Source organism: Leptonotus elevatus, chromosome 11 (assembly GCF_054856555.1).
Source record: "Leptonotus elevatus isolate MCC_2025b chromosome 11, RoL_Lele_1.0, whole genome shotgun sequence".
NCBI lineage: Eukaryota > Metazoa > Chordata > Actinopteri > Syngnathiformes > Syngnathidae > Leptonotus > Leptonotus elevatus.
In genome coordinates this window covers 17,093,799-17,111,303 of record NC_141249.1, presented here as the reverse complement: position 1 = coordinate 17,111,303, position 17,505 = coordinate 17,093,799, and the positions used below count along the sequence as shown (strand labels likewise).

General features: G+C 41.8%; 1 protein-coding gene across 3 annotated transcripts in view; it reads right to left on the bottom strand.

Annotated features, from left to right (window-relative positions):
* The window catches only part of ralgps2 (Ral GEF with PH domain and SH3 binding motif 2), a 56,615-nt gene that overhangs the window by 30,364 nt on the left and 8,746 nt on the right, over positions 1 to 17,505 (bottom strand). For 2 of the 3 annotated variants that reach the window (XM_086089374.1, XM_086089376.1), the window contains exons 2-6: positions 12,425 to 12,527; positions 11,602 to 11,734; positions 11,253 to 11,360; positions 10,069 to 10,119; positions 3,073 to 3,156 (exon numbers count right to left, since the gene is read on the bottom strand). In XM_086089374.1, coding sequence (XP_085945500.1) covers positions 3,073 to 3,156; positions 10,069 to 10,119; positions 11,253 to 11,360; positions 11,602 to 11,658 — 300 coding nt within the window. In that variant the 5' untranslated portion in view covers positions 11,659 to 11,734; positions 12,425 to 12,527. The remainder of the gene's footprint in view (positions 1 to 3,072; positions 3,157 to 10,068; positions 10,120 to 11,252; positions 11,361 to 11,601; positions 11,735 to 12,424; positions 12,528 to 17,505) is intronic. The other variant, XM_086089375.1, reaches the window with a different exon arrangement.

Sequence of the window (17,505 nt, the reverse complement as noted above, 5' to 3'; positions counted from 1 at the left end):
ACCGATGACATAATCAGCATAGACTCAAACACTTTCATGCAGAAAACACCCACATCTCCCATGAATCCCCCATGACACGCCGGCAGGGTTTGTGTTTGGTAATGTAGCCATGCATCTTCAAGGCTTTTTCCCCCTTACTCTGGACTCCACACTTTGAAATGAGAGGCAGCCTGCGAAGCCTCTATAGTCCCAAAGCTCATACTCTTAGCCTGGTTGTCATGGTAACGAATGCCAGCCTCGCCAATATATGGGGTGCAATGAGGGCTGGCTCACGAGCATGCATGAAGATGGAATATTTTGACAAAAGCATGTCACAGATGTGTAATTAAGACACCTGGGAAGAGTTTGATTTGTAAAAAATAAAAGGCAGAGGGTTGACATGATTTATAAACATAAATCCGAGTAGGGATGCGCATGAGACTGTGGAGTGGTTCCGCATACAAACAAGTCATTGATTTGATCAAGCAGAAATGGAAAGACTGAGAAAGACAAGGTAATTGGTCAGGGGGTGTGGGTGTAAGGGGTCAGTGTTGGCCTCAACGTCACTGCGCTCAGGGGGTTTACGAGGGAACCATGTGCACCATGTGTTCTTAATAACACTCAGAGCATCTGGACTTATGTCCAAATGCAGACAAAATGCCATCTTATTTAAATTCTGTACTGTTACTCATTCTTCTCTCCTTCCACGGTGTAACTGGATAGACTCACGCAGCATAGCAACACAGGTGTGTTGAGCTGAGTCCCGGTGCGCTGTGTGGGACGTGCACACATTCGGAACCCACAGCTGGTTTTGCTCATCTTTCCTGGAAAGAGTACCGTGGGTTGCTTTTCTTTCGAGGTAGAAGCAAGGAGCTGTGGAGTGATAAGTTTATCCACCTACTCCTGTCACATTCTCTTTCCGCTCCCAACTTTCATCTATGCAGTTAGTGTAGCGGCAAAAAATCTGCATATACACTTTTTCCATTAAGTAATATTAAATACACACACTGTGGTTGTTAGGGTTTTCATCCCACATTCCAAAAGCATGCTTGAAAGTGGTGGCTGTTCACCCAGCCTAGTTGTTGGATAATGGTTGGAGAGACAGAGTGGACATTAACTGCTTAAATTAGCTCATTGCGACAATATGGCAAAATTCAGAAGGGTTCACTTCGCATTTTGGGAACTAGTCAACTTGCCAAAGACTGACATACTTGTGTAAAAACTTGGTGGGTGGGCAGACAGTTGAAAGACCAACACATTTGTATACAAAGGGTCCTAGATTTACGATGGTCCGGACATGGGACAGAACTCCGTTGTAAACCTTCCTTAGTCTTGTAATTTCACACTTGGTGAAAATTATGGTGGGCAGGCACTTCAGAGAGCCAACTATTTGTATACAAGCCATTAAAAAGCCAATTCTATGTATGTGTCCCCATTAAGGGTGCTTCCACACATACTGATGTTTGCAATGCTAACTCAGTCCGGATCTGCTTCATAGATACCAAGACTTTTATTGGCCAAGAAAGTAAGGAGTAAATGACAAACTGTCAACATACAGCACACTTTTATCTTTGTGTTTCTGTGTAGAATGCAAAGGTGGATCAATTAGACATATCTGTGCAAAAAGGGAGCGGTTAATTGCCACATTCACAGCATGTGGAGTCAGTCTACCAAACTGAACTGAACCGCACATTCAAGTGGGTTGGGTACTGCCAAGTAAATCAAGGCCAGCAGATTTGGACACATGATGAACACATTTAATGGTCTGAAGGTGACTAAAGATTAATATTTGTAATAACCTGGAACCAACGATGGAATACAGAAAATGTGATTACATCTGGTGGGGGTTTGACAGTCTGCTATCTCTGCATGTCCATTAATCTGTGGAACACTGGCATTTACATCTGGTATTACAGGATGTAAGTCATTACTGCCTCAGCGTTTGTGACAAAACTCATAAAGTCAGATCACTGTGCATTCGTCAACACGGGCTGTAGATTATTATCTGCGCCTCTTGTTTAATTGCCTGGCTGGGCTCCACTCCTGGCGTATGGTGGTGCCAACAAAGCTACGAGTGAAGGACGAGGATTATTGCTGCTCGGCAGGAGTCCGGCAGCCCAATCCCATTATCCAACCAGCTAATTTTCCTTGGCTAGCGTTTGAGCGCCCGACATCTTGAATCGCCGTTTGGGAACTGCCGCGCAAAGAATGGTTTCCTCAGCAACACATTCTTGCGTTATGGTCTCATCCGTTTACACTTGGTAGGCGCCGAAGGAGGGTTTAAAGAAGCCCAATGAACGGGATTAAAAAAGACGACCCTTTGTTCCAATGCTCACAACTTTCTGAAAAAACAAAACAAAAAAAAAACAAGATTCCAGATAACTATTTATGCCAGGGATGGGCAAAGTATAGTCGGCAGGCAACATTCGGCCCAGTCGGTTCTTCAAACTGGCCCACCAAATATTTAGATTCACATAAATTGTGCAGTATGTGATTAGCCTAATAGCATAATTGCATAAGACATTTTTACCCTAATGTCACAAGAGCAATACACCAATGTGAGCGTCTATAATGTTAGCCATTGAGGACATAGTAATCCACAAAAGGTTGAACTTGTAACAGTTTTCCCCCTAAAAACTGCTCAGTGGTAGAGTGGTTGTCTCGCAACCCTGAGGTTGTCAGTTCGATCCCAGGCAATTGGGACCGCGTCAAATTATTCTTGATTCTTCAAGATACTGAGCCCCGAGTTGCTTCTGATGCTGTCATCAGTAGGTGAATGAGTAGTCAAAATGTATAGCGCTTTGAGGGCCTTGTAAGGTGGAAAAGCGTTTAATTTAAAAGTACTGCCATTTACCATATACATATATTATTAATTAACCATTTTACACATTTTACATAGACCATTTAGACTGATTTATGAGTGGAATGGAGATGGCGTGAACAAATTATTATGCAAAGTTCATAAGCCAAGAAAAAAAGAAAGAATGATTTGCTAAGTGAATGAACACAAAAGGAGGACAAGGATTGAAGAATGAGGCGTAATCTTTGAATTGCGGATGACTTTCAAATGCAATTATGACTCAGCATGCTCACCTGGTTGAACCTGCGAGTGAAGGCCACAACATTGGGAGCAGAGCTGTGCTTCTCCTTCTTGTTCCAACCGCAGCTTGACAGCTCCTGAGAACAGACAATCAGGAGAATTGACATCTGGAGAAGGAGCACAGCCAGCATTTTTATTTTTTGTAACAAATGTCTGCTCGCAGGTCACTGAGAGGGAGCAAGCAGATAAATGGTTGTAAAATAAAAATATATTGGAGTGCATTATTCCACTGAGGGACAACAATCTCAACGTCATGTCTTGTACACCTACATAGCAAAATGTCACAAAAGCTACGCAAACCTTTAGTGGATCTGGCTCGTGTTTTAAATTGTGGGTGAAAAAACAAGATTTCCTTAGATGTCCGTGTATGAACGAAAGAGACTGTAATACACAATCGATCCTAAAAAGAAGTAGCAGCTGTGAAGGGAGTGATAGTGACAATAGGTTGAGCATTTCGTTAGCAATGAGAATCCAACTTTTGAGAAGTTTGTACTCTGCCACCAAGGCCATGAGTTAAAGACCACTACAGAGGCAAAGATCTTCCATCAGAATCTGCCTGCCTCTCTGTCCTGAGGCCAAGGACTAATTGTAAGGCAATTGGGGGGGGGGGGGGGGGTTGTCTTCCTCCTAACCCCCGTCAACCCGCTCGACTAAAAGCATAACATGACTATATGAGGACTGCACACAATAACCCCGTGTGAAGGCCTTTATTGCAACTTCTAGTAACAGAGGTAGACCACATTTGAACCTCTGCATTTGTAATATCCGATGTCAAATGGTAAAAGCAGACAACGGTGAGCTGAGACCTGGGTCCAAAACAGGGTCCAGACAAGGATGTGGAGACCTTTGCAGGATGATCATCACCGGCCTACATGGAGCTCGGATGTGGCTGCGGCGGAAAACAGGAGCACGGCTCATTGGAAGTGAGTCAACTGTTTATTTAATAAATTGTGCTTCCCCTCTGTAGACCATGTCAGTCATCATTCTCTCAAATATCCACACTATTGCACGTCTATTTCTGAACAACGACGCTCTATGGTATTGACAGCTCTTGACCACCGATCTGGTAGCACAGGCAGGTGGTCGAAACCCCCTTTAAGACCAAAAGGCCTCAGCAAATTATGCCGATCTTTCAATCCGGGGCCACCTGGATTTGTCAAGTGACTAATTGTTGCTATTCTCGGCAAGAGTCGGACTTGCTCCCTAATTTCAGTGAACCGCACAATACAAATATGGTGTTTAAATGTGGACGTTCCACAGTGGTGTCTGCTTGATTTGTGAAAGCTGCAGTAAAAAGGCTAAACCGTCAAGCCACAAACAGTGGAACATCCCTAGACGCTGCCCATGGTAACACAGCTGGGCACATAAAAGTCAAAATTTGGGTTATTAAAGACCAAAATGACACCTACAGAGAACAGCTGACGTCAATTCGTTTTAGTGGCAAATTATCGATTAACGACTACAGACACACTTCACTCCAGTAGGACTTAAATGCACGTCACGAGAAGTATCGTATAAACAGCCAGTCGGCGCGGAATAAGATAACCAGCTGCAGCAGAACCGCAGATGCGGATGACCTCATGAGTGATACCGCAGCGGTTACTTTTCCCATTGTCTACATTGTAAATGAAACCTGCAGCGTCGGGTACCCTGGGAGATCTGAGAATGTGCAGCGTGCCAAGACAAGAGCGGAGGTATGATGGAAAAATTGATTAAACAAGTTGCGCATGCGGCAAGAGACCAGAGATGTGAGGGGGATTCGCTCGAACAGGAAGAAAAATAGGGATTGTTGATTATGTGAACATCAGCTTGCGGCGAGACCAAGTAGAACCTTTGGCTGATTGTGAGACGTTGCCAAGTTTAGTGGCGCAGGTCAACAGGCATACTTGTTCCCTCTTGTTTTGATAAAAAACAACAACAAGGGTAAGAGAGAATTACGATAGGGATAAGGGCAGCCATATAACGCACCGCTGCCTCCAAAGTGTAGACTCTGGCTAGGATCAGCTCTATGTTCCAGCCAACATTACTACCTTTTCCTGTGCACACCATCAAGGGCGATGACTTTACCAGGCGCTCTTTTGCTACAGGCCACTGGACTGATCGTTTGTCAAGAGCAGTAAAATTACACCGAGCGTGTTATCGCGTCAAGTATGCAGCGCAACCTTTGCCACAGTCTGTCTCGATCCGTGATTCCCAACTAGTGTGCCGTGAACGCTCATTAGGCTCTTGATACCACCAGGGCCCCTTTTACACTGCCTGTAAAAGTTTGTTATTCTAAAGGAGTAACTGGCCTGTATGAATGGCAATGACATGGAATTTATTTTAATTTACTGATGTGAATTTATTGAATGTTTAAAATACATAATTAACTTGTATTAAGGATTGTGTTTTAAGAGAAGTTTCTTCTTTACAGTGTAACTTTAATTTGACATTATCTGTAAAGAAGCTATTTCATATTTCTTCTGTGGAAGTGAATACACGCTACTGCTGGGAAAATACTATTTAAAAAAAATGCACAGGTGCAAAAATAGGCAAACGCAAATCAAAAATTTTATTTTAGGGACTTATTGCCAGCTCTTGGTTATCTCCAAACTATGCATGGTTTGCAAGTCACAATTGCACTTACAGTATGTGTTTTGTTTGTGGAACAGTCTCAGCAATTCAGTTAAAAACTCACCGACTTTTTTGCCTTTCCATATCGCCATAAAAGATGCCACAAGATGCTTCCAAAGTCATTGGTGCTAGTTATTAGTGAAAGTAGGATACTGTATTTATTTTAAGGGTAATGGAGTCTGAAATGATCTGTGACTTTACTGGGGGTACTATGAATGCAATCATGAAGAAAAAAAAACATTGGATGGTCGTTTTACCACTATTCATGGCAGGACTCGGTCCCTTTCACCCACAAGTCGCGAGTGTATGGCATCTGTAAAGCTGAGGTTTACAGTTGAGATTAAAAACAAAGTTCTGATGTATGCAAAGTGGAGGCATACTCGCCACTACTGTACATGAGGAAATACAGTAGTTTTCTCTTCTCCAACCCCGTACACCACACCTCTCCATTTGTGGTGTATTTGGAGACTTCAAAAGACCGATGCTCCCTCAGCAGGGGATGTTTACTCCTCTGTATCCTAACTATTGTTGGCCAGTGGCCACCAATGGCTTAAAAAGTCCTAGCACTTATTGTGATACATATTCTAGCTGTCAGCTATGGAGCCACACTTGGATACCGTACGACATCAAAAACCTTATACTGTAAATGGCACAAGACTCAGTTTGAGTTTGTGTCTCACGTACAGCACTGGTAGCCATTAAGACTACATGAGGCCATGTCTAGAAACACAACCTTCCGTCGACAAGCCTGACACATCCACGGATTTCCAGTGTGAATGTGTGAGAAATACACACCGGGACAAAAAATGCAATCCGATAGCCATGTTGAAAAACTGATACTTGGCAGACAGTGGGGACACCACATAACTCACTTGGCTGATGTCGTCATGAGTGACTTGGAGGCAAACGTTCTCTGTCACTTAATATTTCATCGACTCCCAGCTTGATATGATTAAGTTTCAAACATGTGAAAGGCAAAAACATTGTAAAGACTGTCTGCAGTCAAGTCTCCTGGTATAGAAGAATGACGAATAGTTCCCAAAGAGCTTTTTAAGACAAGCCAGTCAACCATTTCAATTCCACGTGGCAGCGAACATATTACAGGATGCGCCCTGCAATTGGCTGGCAAACACTTCAGTGTGTGCCCTGCCTCTCGCCCAAAAGTCAGCTGGGATAGGCTCCAGCACACCAAGAGACTCAAATGAGAGTAAGTGGTACAGAGAATGGATGGAGGATGGATAGTAAGGAAAAATGGCAGTTTAATGGCTTGTATACAAATAGTTGAGTTTCTGGAGTCGTAAACCTGCAGTGTGGGTATCCTGGGAGAACTCAGAATGCGCATTATGATGCCAGGACAAGAGCGGTGGCATGAAGGAAAATTTGATGGGTGGGTGGTCACATGTGGGTGTTCCAAAGTCTGTTACAAATCATCTGAACACAGGCCTAAAATTATTACACAGTCTGTTTTAGGGGGATTTTTTTTCTGCGGGCCTCACAGGGAGAACGTGCAACCTCCAGCTGAGATTTGAACTCCAAACCTCGGAAGTCTGAGAGCAACATCAGAAGATCTGCCAAAATTGACAATCACTCATCCTGTCAAAATGATAAGTCTGGTAGGATCAATATTTATTTATAGACTATAGAAAACCTGGTCCCCCCCAAAACAACTCCCAAATTAGAGTAAAACAGCATAATTTAACTATTTCTCAATATCAACATACCTCCTCGACCCTTTTGTTTCATCTGCCACTTGGGTAACCTTCTCCAGAAGTTTCAGTTAAAAATATCCTCCAACAAGCTTGTACGGGATGAAATTCCGACAGGTTCTCCAAGTCAACATCATTCACTTGCCCACAAACATGACTTAATACCTCAAATGGAACTTTATTTATGAGAAGAGTGTGTGCAGTAGAATAAGTCACGTTCTTTACTAACCAATCATTTTTTGTGAATTTGTTCTTGAGGATTTTAGAAGCGTTTGAAGCACTCATTCCATGAATATTCCACAAAGATGGAGGCCACTTATGTTGCTACTCAACCACTGGGTGTCAATGTGCTTACCACTCGACCACCATGCCTTTCAGTGAACAAAATTGATTTAAAACAATAAGGTCAAACGAAGGTTAGCTTTCATTATGGACTTTTTTTTTTTTTTAATAAACTCAAGCACTTCGAATTCATCTTGTAGAGGATGGATTAGAGCTGTTGTGTTTACGTTTATGCAAGAGCATCATATAAAAACGTCTTATCTGATATCATGTGAAGAGCAAATACAGACGGGTGGGAGCACTGCAAAGCGTGAAATTTAATTTACAACATCCAAACAAAGAGAGCCTCTCATCTCGTCTTGGACGAGATTCTTTCCCGTGTTCCCATTTTGCAACCTTAATCCAAAAGAAAACGACACTGCACTGCAATGATAAGATACCTTTTAAATCTGTTCTAATTGCACATTTGCAAGCTAGTCCATGTAAATAGGAACATTTTGGAATTCAACCAACATTTTTTGGGGAAAATACACCTCAAAAGTCAACCAAAAGAAAATCTTGTGAGAAACTTAAGAGAAGCTGGTCATGTGATGCCGACCGAGCAGGGTCATGATAATCAAAGAACAGGAAATGGGAGTTGTTGCGCATCTTAAATTTTTTTCGCAGTGCTTAAAATTTTCCCACATTTTGTTGGGGCAGCTTTATCCCTAAATTGATTGTATTATTTTTTTCCCCTCATAATTAATAATAAATGATCAGAAATAATTCCCTCTTTTTACACACCCATCCTCTATACAACACCCCGTAATGGTGTTTTTTCTCTCTCTCAATATATTTATTTGGAATAAAATTAGAAAAAAAATACTAGAATAAGAGCTATTAATACGTCACATATATCAATGTAATTTCATTTAATTGAAGACCACTTTACATTAATAAAATAACAATTATAAAAAGAAAAATCTAAAATAGAGCAAGTAAGGATCAAATCAAGAACCAAAATACACAAAAAGAAAAAAGAGATACACTTACTCATAATACTGCTGATACCGGTGTCTCTTTATTACAAGAGTCTGTAGTTTTACTTTATTATATAATGGCAAACTTTTCTTCTGCTTGTATGACAGTTTAGAATGTTAAAATGGCATGGAACAAATTAAGTCACTTACATTATGCGTTATGTGGCAAAGCTCTCCGGTACAAAACTTAGAAAGTGCCAAGTTAAACGAGTATTACACAACCAGTTATTTAATACTTTCTTACTCGGCCAGGGAACACAATTGAGATGGCAGACAGGCGCGCGCGCACACACACACACACACGCACACGCACACACACACCTGCTTTTTGCATTATATGACCACGAGGACAAGGAAATGGAAAATAAGGTTTTCAATCAAGTGTACTCTTCTCCCTCTTCCTCTTCCTTTGAGCTACATACAAGCTTCGTCTCTGTAACAGGCCGGCACTTACTTCCAGATTCTGACACAATAAGCGAGGGCTTGTAAACCTAACCCGGTGGGTCGATTTAAAGGACATATTATGGCACCTTTTTCACAATTTGAAGCAGTTTCAAGTTGTCTGGTTCAAAGGTCTCCAAGATCCTTCAAAAGGGTCAAATTACACACACTTAACAAGCACTTGCCAAATTCTGGTTCAAATCACTTAGGTTAGTGGTTTTGCCCTCGCGGTTTTGCAGAGTGAAGTTTTTGTTACCATGGCGACCAGCGGCAGAACTAAGGTGTTCAGTTGAAGCGAGCGGGACAGAGCGGAAGCCGTTGGAGAATTTATTCGATATCCATCTTAAGACGCATTTACAGGTATTATGGCAAGCCCTTTTGACATTTAACAGCCCAAGTGAATAAATCACACAACTGCATTCTATCCACAATTGTCATTTCAAATTTCTGCAACACCGTTTTGAAAAGGACAAATAATGGTAGTTTTGTCATTCTTGTGTATGGGATCTGTCATTACAGATATCTACTAAATTGCATGCAGACATAAGCTATGTGAATTACACAGTTGTTGTCCAGTTTGAGATATGTACAATTTGATACTGAAGTCTTAAATTCAGTTCAAGATATCTTTAAATAACCTTAATTCAAGACAATCGACATGTCCCTTTTCAGATATCCTAATTTACATTTTGATTAGGCAAACACGATTCTGTTACTAATATCTATATCGTTAATGAAAACTGTGACTATTCAAAATGTAATAGAAATATGTTGTTGCTATCTACAATGTTAATAATCCCAGATAGACAAAATTAACTTTTAGCCATTATGAGCATTTATTCACAGCACACAAGTGGGTTACTGAATAAAAACTCAATCCATTTATATTATGATAGCGGTCTTATTATGTATTCATAAGTTGTCTCACCTCGGGCTGGATGTCTTGGAATACAGGCGCGTCCATGAGTGTAATCTGGCCCTGGAGGAGATAATTTAAACAAATGTTAGAACATTTCACAAATATAACGATTGCTTTTCAGACCATAAAGATCAGAAGGAGAAGCAAGAGTGCCCTCTTGTGGTCAGAAAAAAAAGCACGCTCTCACATTGCAGCACTCTTTAGCAAGGTCACTCTGGCTAAAGCTGGATTTTACACTGCAGGTACAATTACCCAATTGAATGCAATTCATTTGATTTCCATGTACATTTCAAGTGACACATATCACATATGACCGTGCTTACACTTAGGGAAAATGAAACAATATATATGAAAAGACCCCTGAAGTGCACATAAATAACTCCACTTACGTCAACACTTGCAACTGGAAAAAAAATACAGATATAATAAAAATATTAAAACTGGCATGAAGCCTAGGCAGTCTCTTCCCCCACCGATTTTAATCAGAGTAACCTCCACATTATTTTGCCTTTTTTATTGAACGCCAGTATGCCACACCTCCTAATGTAGCATATATAGTACATACGCACATCATAATTAATGGTCTATGCCAGTGGTTCTCACTATTTTATACCAAGTATCACCACAAAAACATAATTAAGACAGAAAAACTGTTGTAAAAGATTATATGAAAATGTATAGTACTTCAAAATAACTGATCTGTACTTAAATGCTTAACTGGCACTGGGATTTTTATTTAATGTTTTAGTTAAAGCCACTGCACCTACGCCATTTAGTTCAGTGATTCAATGTGTACCACCAGAGGGAGCCAATGCACAAAATTTGGAAAAACATAGGGCTGTGTTTTTACTGTACTCCGACTTAAAAAGGTTGTGTTGCAGTGTTTATTTGCATTGTTTGTGCAAAGGTGGGTGTGTATATGTTAGACACATTACACTGCATTCACATTGGTAGATAGATATCCCACGTTTGAACGGGCACGTTTCTATATATCCCGATTGTGTCACTTGAACCATTGCAGTGTAAATCCAGCCTTCCGTGAAAAACATCACTTCAGTCCTAAATTTTTTTTTTTTAAGTTCTCAATACAACATCAGTCATGATTTCACCTTAGCTCAGCACATCAGAGATGTGCTTACGCTTCAAAAACACATACAGGTTAGTCGGACAACGACAGCCAGAAACACACTTACAGCATATTCTTCCGGTGTGACCTTCAGCACGTCAAAGACAACTGCATCAAAGCTCTTCTTCAGCTCTGAGGAACCCTTGTCACTGAGCGACTCTGAGCTGCTGCTCCTCTGGAACACACACATGCACATAGTTTCATCATAATGGCAGAATCATGGAGAAAGAAGGAATGGGCGGTGAAAATGGAGGTATCTGACTAATCCATGTTTTTTTTCCTCTACTAATCTATCTACTAGTATAAATGTTTTTTTCCATATTGTTGAAAATTGAGAACTGTCCAAAAATGTCATGTCAAACGCCAAATGATTGATAGGGAAGGAGCCAGGAGGTGTTGGTGATACGCGGCCTCACCTCTGAGACGGTGGCAGCAGTCGGGGCGAGGCTTGATTGGCCATTGGGGAAGTTCATCTTTCCCACAGCATGCAGCTCTAGCGCAGGAGGCCGTCGTTCATCATGCTCCGCTGCAGCAAAAGCCCGCCCTGCCCTAACAAAAAATGATAATAAATTAAAAAATCCCAACACACACACAGTAATGAATACTATAAAGCAGACGGTGTAGAGCAGCACCACATCAACAAATCTGAATTCACCCATTGTTTAGTTGACTGACATTGTGGAGAGAGTTGACAAACTGAGATTAGGATTTAAGGAGATCAGTGCATACCATATGGACACTTTCACAGCCGTTTAACTTGAACAGGTAAGGACAGAACGAGAGGAGCTTAAGGAAAAGATCTGCACTAAACAGCTTACAGTACAACCGGCGTGTCCCAATATGACACCCGTGAAATATATGTTGCAAAATTCGTTGAGTTTATCAAGTTGGGAAACAAGTTTACACAGCTTCGTAGAATTTGTGAACTATTGGAAAATTTAAAAATAGGACTGAGAAGACTGAACATCTTACTTATCTTCTTTTGTTTTGTTTAATGATTGTGCTATTCTGTAATGCCTTATAGTTTGATTTGAAAATAAATGTGCTTTGCCTGATCACTCATGTTCTCCTTGTAAATTTGCCATGGCACGTTGTTTACCCGCATGAGGAGAATACATTGGGGCTGACAGGTGGTTTAAATGCAAACATAATTTTACGCTGGCTGATCAGTCGACGTGCAACGGCTGCTTACAAACCCCGCGGGCAAACTGACACGCAAAGAGCAATTCTTCGGCTCACCGGTTGAGTGTCAGATGAGCATGGTTCCCGCGGTGAGCCCAGCCTCTCGCTGCGTGTCACTGTCTTCACTTGTCAAGTCGTGTCCCGCAGACGCACGTTGAAACTTGAAAAGACAGAGAAAGAATAAGTCACTGTTTCTGTGTAAATGTTGCCATGTGATTTATTCAATTTAACAGTCTCTATACACTATGGGATATTGGGCTTTTAGTCAAATTCAATCCAATCGGTAAACAGTGCGGATTCCTAACCCAAAGTGAACTACTGTAGAATTTACTGGCCAGTGGCCACTAGGTGTCTCAGCAATCAAAGAAATCCAACACGTTGGCCTGACATGCACTGGGAGTGGGTTGGTGGGGGGTTAAAGGGGAAGCAGCTGCAGACAAATGCTGCATGCTGGCAGGCCTTTGGACATCAGTTGGGGGTTTAGATTCCCTCATCTCCTTCAGGTTATCACAGAGGGAGATGAGGGATGGAGGGGGATACAGAGCTCATGAGCAAGACAAACATGGGATTAAGATTTCTAATATTAAACCGCCGCTGACATTCTATAAAATGGAAATATCATAGGAAATGCACTTGTCAATAGATTGTATACAAATACATGAGTCTTTGCAGTGTCTGCCCCACCCATCGTGAATCAATTAAACGACAATGTAAATGTCAGTAGAATGGTTCTGAAAATATTTTCCTGAAACACAAAATCAATCAATTTAACTATATAAATAAATAAATAAAAAATAATAACACAAAACTAGTTTGGTGATGTGCCCGTGCTCCACATACACACAGTGTAGTGAACAAAGTACTGCATCCACAAGCTAAATTGTTTTTACTGTCTTTATGGGCACTCAATGTCCATCCACACTCTGGGCTCTGTCCCTACAAATAGTCACAGCGCAAGGGCTCTGGCCCTAGTCAACGCGGTTACAGAAGCCGGTCTTGCCATTAGCTGTATATGGGTGGGGTATCAACTATCAAGTCTCATAGAACTAATTACCGCAAGACAAGAAATAGGGTGTGTAAATATCTTGAGGTATTTTAACAAATTGATACCACCGTAGAATGCTAGGATGAGGGTATCATTGTCAGATACAGAGTGAGCCATATCCACATCTAATGAAGCTTGTCCGTTGCTCGTCACCAACCATCTCGGACCACTTTGCGTCCGACACAGCAGCTCCCACACAAAGCAGACGCCTCCTCCTCCTTCTGAGTCACCAGCATACAGAGTCATCTCAACTTCCACGCAAAGAGAATATTAAACTATCGGTGACAAACGGTGGAAGGCGTGCCAAGGCTTGTCGAGGAGCTTTTGAGCCAGACTGCTAAATGACAGTCACACACTTGCAGACTGGCTGGAAGTTGTTGTCACACACAGAGCGGGCCTACTTGCGCATGTGACTACTCATTCCATGACCAAGCCTTTGCATTACTATTGCCCAAAAAATGCGCACCTTTTGTCAACAGCTATCCGTCTCATTTCCGAAGCTAAATTATGCCTGATTGGATTGATATATATATATATATATAGAATTCTTGATTTGATCATCCCAATTTATAATCCGGTTACATTGGATGAATAACACAGGCTATGTTCACACTGCAGGTTGTTAATGGCTAAGTATTGCTGTAAAACAATGTGTACTGTTTATACTGTATGTTTATGACCACAAGATTATAACCACTTGCAGTCAACTGAAAACCAATACAAGATTCTGTAACATCGATTGTGCCTTAACAAAGTTAACAAATTAAATGTAGGAAAAAACTAGGTGTGACCGGTAGCTAATGATTACTCTCGCGTTGTTTTATTGTATTATTATTCTAAGGTAGCTATAAAAGTGTGTCAATAAACCCCAGATGGATTTCACACAGCCTTAATCCCATTTACTCCTGTGCATATTTTATGTGTCCCAAGTCCAAGCACACAAACATGAGATTAATGCATTGTGAAAGGTCACAGAGTGCGAGAGGGAATGGGGTTGGTTGTCACTGTAGGCGTCGTTCACATCTCCAGGCCCCTGCGAGCGTCACCTATCAATTTGCCTGCGACTGCATGGCGGTGTATCCGTAAAATGTCACTCCTGCTGGCCATTTTGTCGCAGTGTTAAATGGAACACGCCATAGGAAACTACACTCTTCCTACTGATGCATATCCATCAACTGTAAACTTGGCCCTAACCTGAAATTCAAAACCCAAACCTCGTAACTATGAGGAAGATTTACTAACATGTCTAGATGGGATAGTCTCCATCTTATCCGCACCCTGAGGATCAATGCTATAGAAGATAAATGGACATACAGACGTTACAACTAAGAACCAGAGTCAAACCTTCAGAAAAGGATAAGAAAAGCCTTCTAATGTTGCAACACACATCCTTCATTGGGTGTGTGTAAGGTAAACCTGCTACGCAATACGCATGCACTCATTGTTTAGTTTAGCCGCAGCGGGACGTGATGCGTCGGAGAAGCGCGTAGCCGATGATGCGCCAAAATCAGGCGGGTAAAAAGTGGGTCAGTGTGTTGCGGAGAGCATGTGACAGTCCGTTAAAAGCTTTGCCCTCCTCTTCTTTTGCTTCCCAAGCACAGTGACGTCGCTGATTACTACCTCCAGCGGGGTTTCTTTGTTTAACAACAGAGCCTCTTTATCAGCCGTGCTTCATTAACGGCAGTCCTCCTGAAAAGAGCGCTATTGATCTAAGTCAGCAGGCCGGGTCACCAACATTTATGAAACAGAGCTACTTCTTGAGTATGGATTAATGCAAAGGGATACCATTTGGATGCAGAATTCTGAAAAAAAACCCACATTTGTTTAAATAAATGTTATATGACATGATATGAGACACTGATCATGCTTACGATTTCTCACAATAATTAATCAGATGAATGTCACATGCAACACTATTTATATAAAATCTCTGCCATCAATTCACACCTGTGGGCAATTTTGTCAATAAATAAAATTTACAGGCAGGCCGCAAGGACACATTTGCTAACATTTTAATTCAACATTTTACTTCTAGAGTGGGTCCTCCGTTTATGACGGAGTTCCATTCCTATGGCGGCTTTGTAATTCGAATTTGTCGTCAACGTGCCATAGCTTATCACTAACAGAGGCTGACTTAGTAGTAAAGTAAGAATTACAACAAATATGTTTGAAAAAACACATGTGCCAAAAATAGAAAAGCATTACGCTAACTGAGAGCGCCGTATTCTTGCGCAGGCCGGGAAAGTAGTTTATCCAGCACGTTGGTCAAATTCTGCTGGTTCTAAATCCGTATCCTGGCAGCCGCTTGCACCGTGGGGTGTGATTATGCTTTTTTTAGAAGTGCGTCTCCCCCTCTTCCTCCTCCTGCCTCCGTTTCTTACAGATCTCTGCTTTTGATAATTAGAACCTTTGCAAAACGGTTGAGGCCTGCCTTGGTCATTGGAGGACGTGCCAAGAGTAAATGCTCGAGGGGGCTAGATTAAAGAATGAACCGGAGCAGGCTTTGCCTGGCCCTTGTTCTATAGTGATGCGAAATTTTGTGGCAAAAATAAAACAAGTCGAGCACGTCCTAAAGTTCAAGCAGGTCAATACAACTCATTACTTGAGTTAACCAAGTCATAAAATCTTGTTCAGTCACAACATATCCCATTTAAATTGGTGACTCGAGCCTCCTCCAAGCTCTGCTTCACCGTAAATAACACATGCCGACACTGTGCCAATCTTGTAAGAGGTGGCATGTGGTCGGGCGGTGCTGTGTGATTTGTTGCCTGGGCAGGCGAGCAGCGTGCCCAAGTTCAAGTCCACTTGCGCCCGATGAGAGCAACGCTGACAGATGAATGAGAAAAAGGGGAAAGGACGAGGCAGGAGGAGGGGAAGGAGGGGAAGGAGGGGAAGGAAATGGTGGAAGTGCACGGACTGTTAACAAGGAAAGGGCAGCGGAACAATGCAGGGCAGCAATTCGGTCAGAGGAAACAAGATAGCATCTCAATGTCTTCCTCGATGAGTCTCCAAGGATTGGCTAATGTCAACACTGCTGCACTAGTACAAATAAAGAGCTTTGTTTACAGAAGATAATTTGAATGGCACTCAGTAGAGACCTCCGCCAAGGCAGAACAAGCCTAAATGCTGCCGTTCGGCTTGTCAAACAAAGCGGAATGCCTTGTTGCACAGTGGTTACTAATAATTGCCACACACTGCAGGCTTTTTTCCCCCCCACAGTCCAAACTGGTCCCAAACGTACATGGACTTAGGGCTTTCTCAAAGATGCATTTTCAGAAATTGGCAGCTCAAAACCCATTTATTTTGTTGTTTAATATCACACTTGATGTGTGGGCAGTTAATTCAAAGAACCAAGTATTTATATACAATCAATAGAAAAGTAAAATTTTCAAACTGTCCTCTTTAAGAACAGTTTGATGCAGTACAGCTCTACACCACACCAAACTACAATCGTATCTAATAAGACTATTATGATGCAGCTCTTGTATTGGACCTAATTAGAGGTTCAGTGAGTTTATAAAGTGCATACAGCTGGTTGCTTAATAAGGAACAAAATCTGGACGTTTCTCATATCGAGGAAGCCGACTGGAGGTGTTTATTCTTGCACCATCCCAGTTATTGGAACCCGAGACGGACGCTCGGCTTTTCCCAGGACAAGGTCCTGGGTGGGCCCTCGGGGCTCTTGTGTAAGACACAGATTTAAAGCGGCACGGCGTGTTTCAACCTGACAGACCTTATAATTATGTTCAGGGTTTAACACACAAACAAAGGCATCTGATAGGACAAAGCCTTCTTTTCAGAGCCTTGCTATTGCTAATTAAAGCCAAAGATGGACACTTGACAAACACCCAAAACAAACACATATCGATGGTGTCGGGTGGAATCCTAATAGTTCCCCTTGTTTTTTGCTTTTGTCTATAAACATCCTTTGAACTCCGGTTTCGTATAAATTTTAGTCATTCAGGGCACAGATATTCTCCAATATTTAACAGTGAAACCTGCAGGGTGTCTTGCAGTGAGGAGCTGGCCTCATTTAAGGCGGCCTACTCCGCTCAATTCCTTCAATAAATAATGCACAAGTCAAAAACTGCCT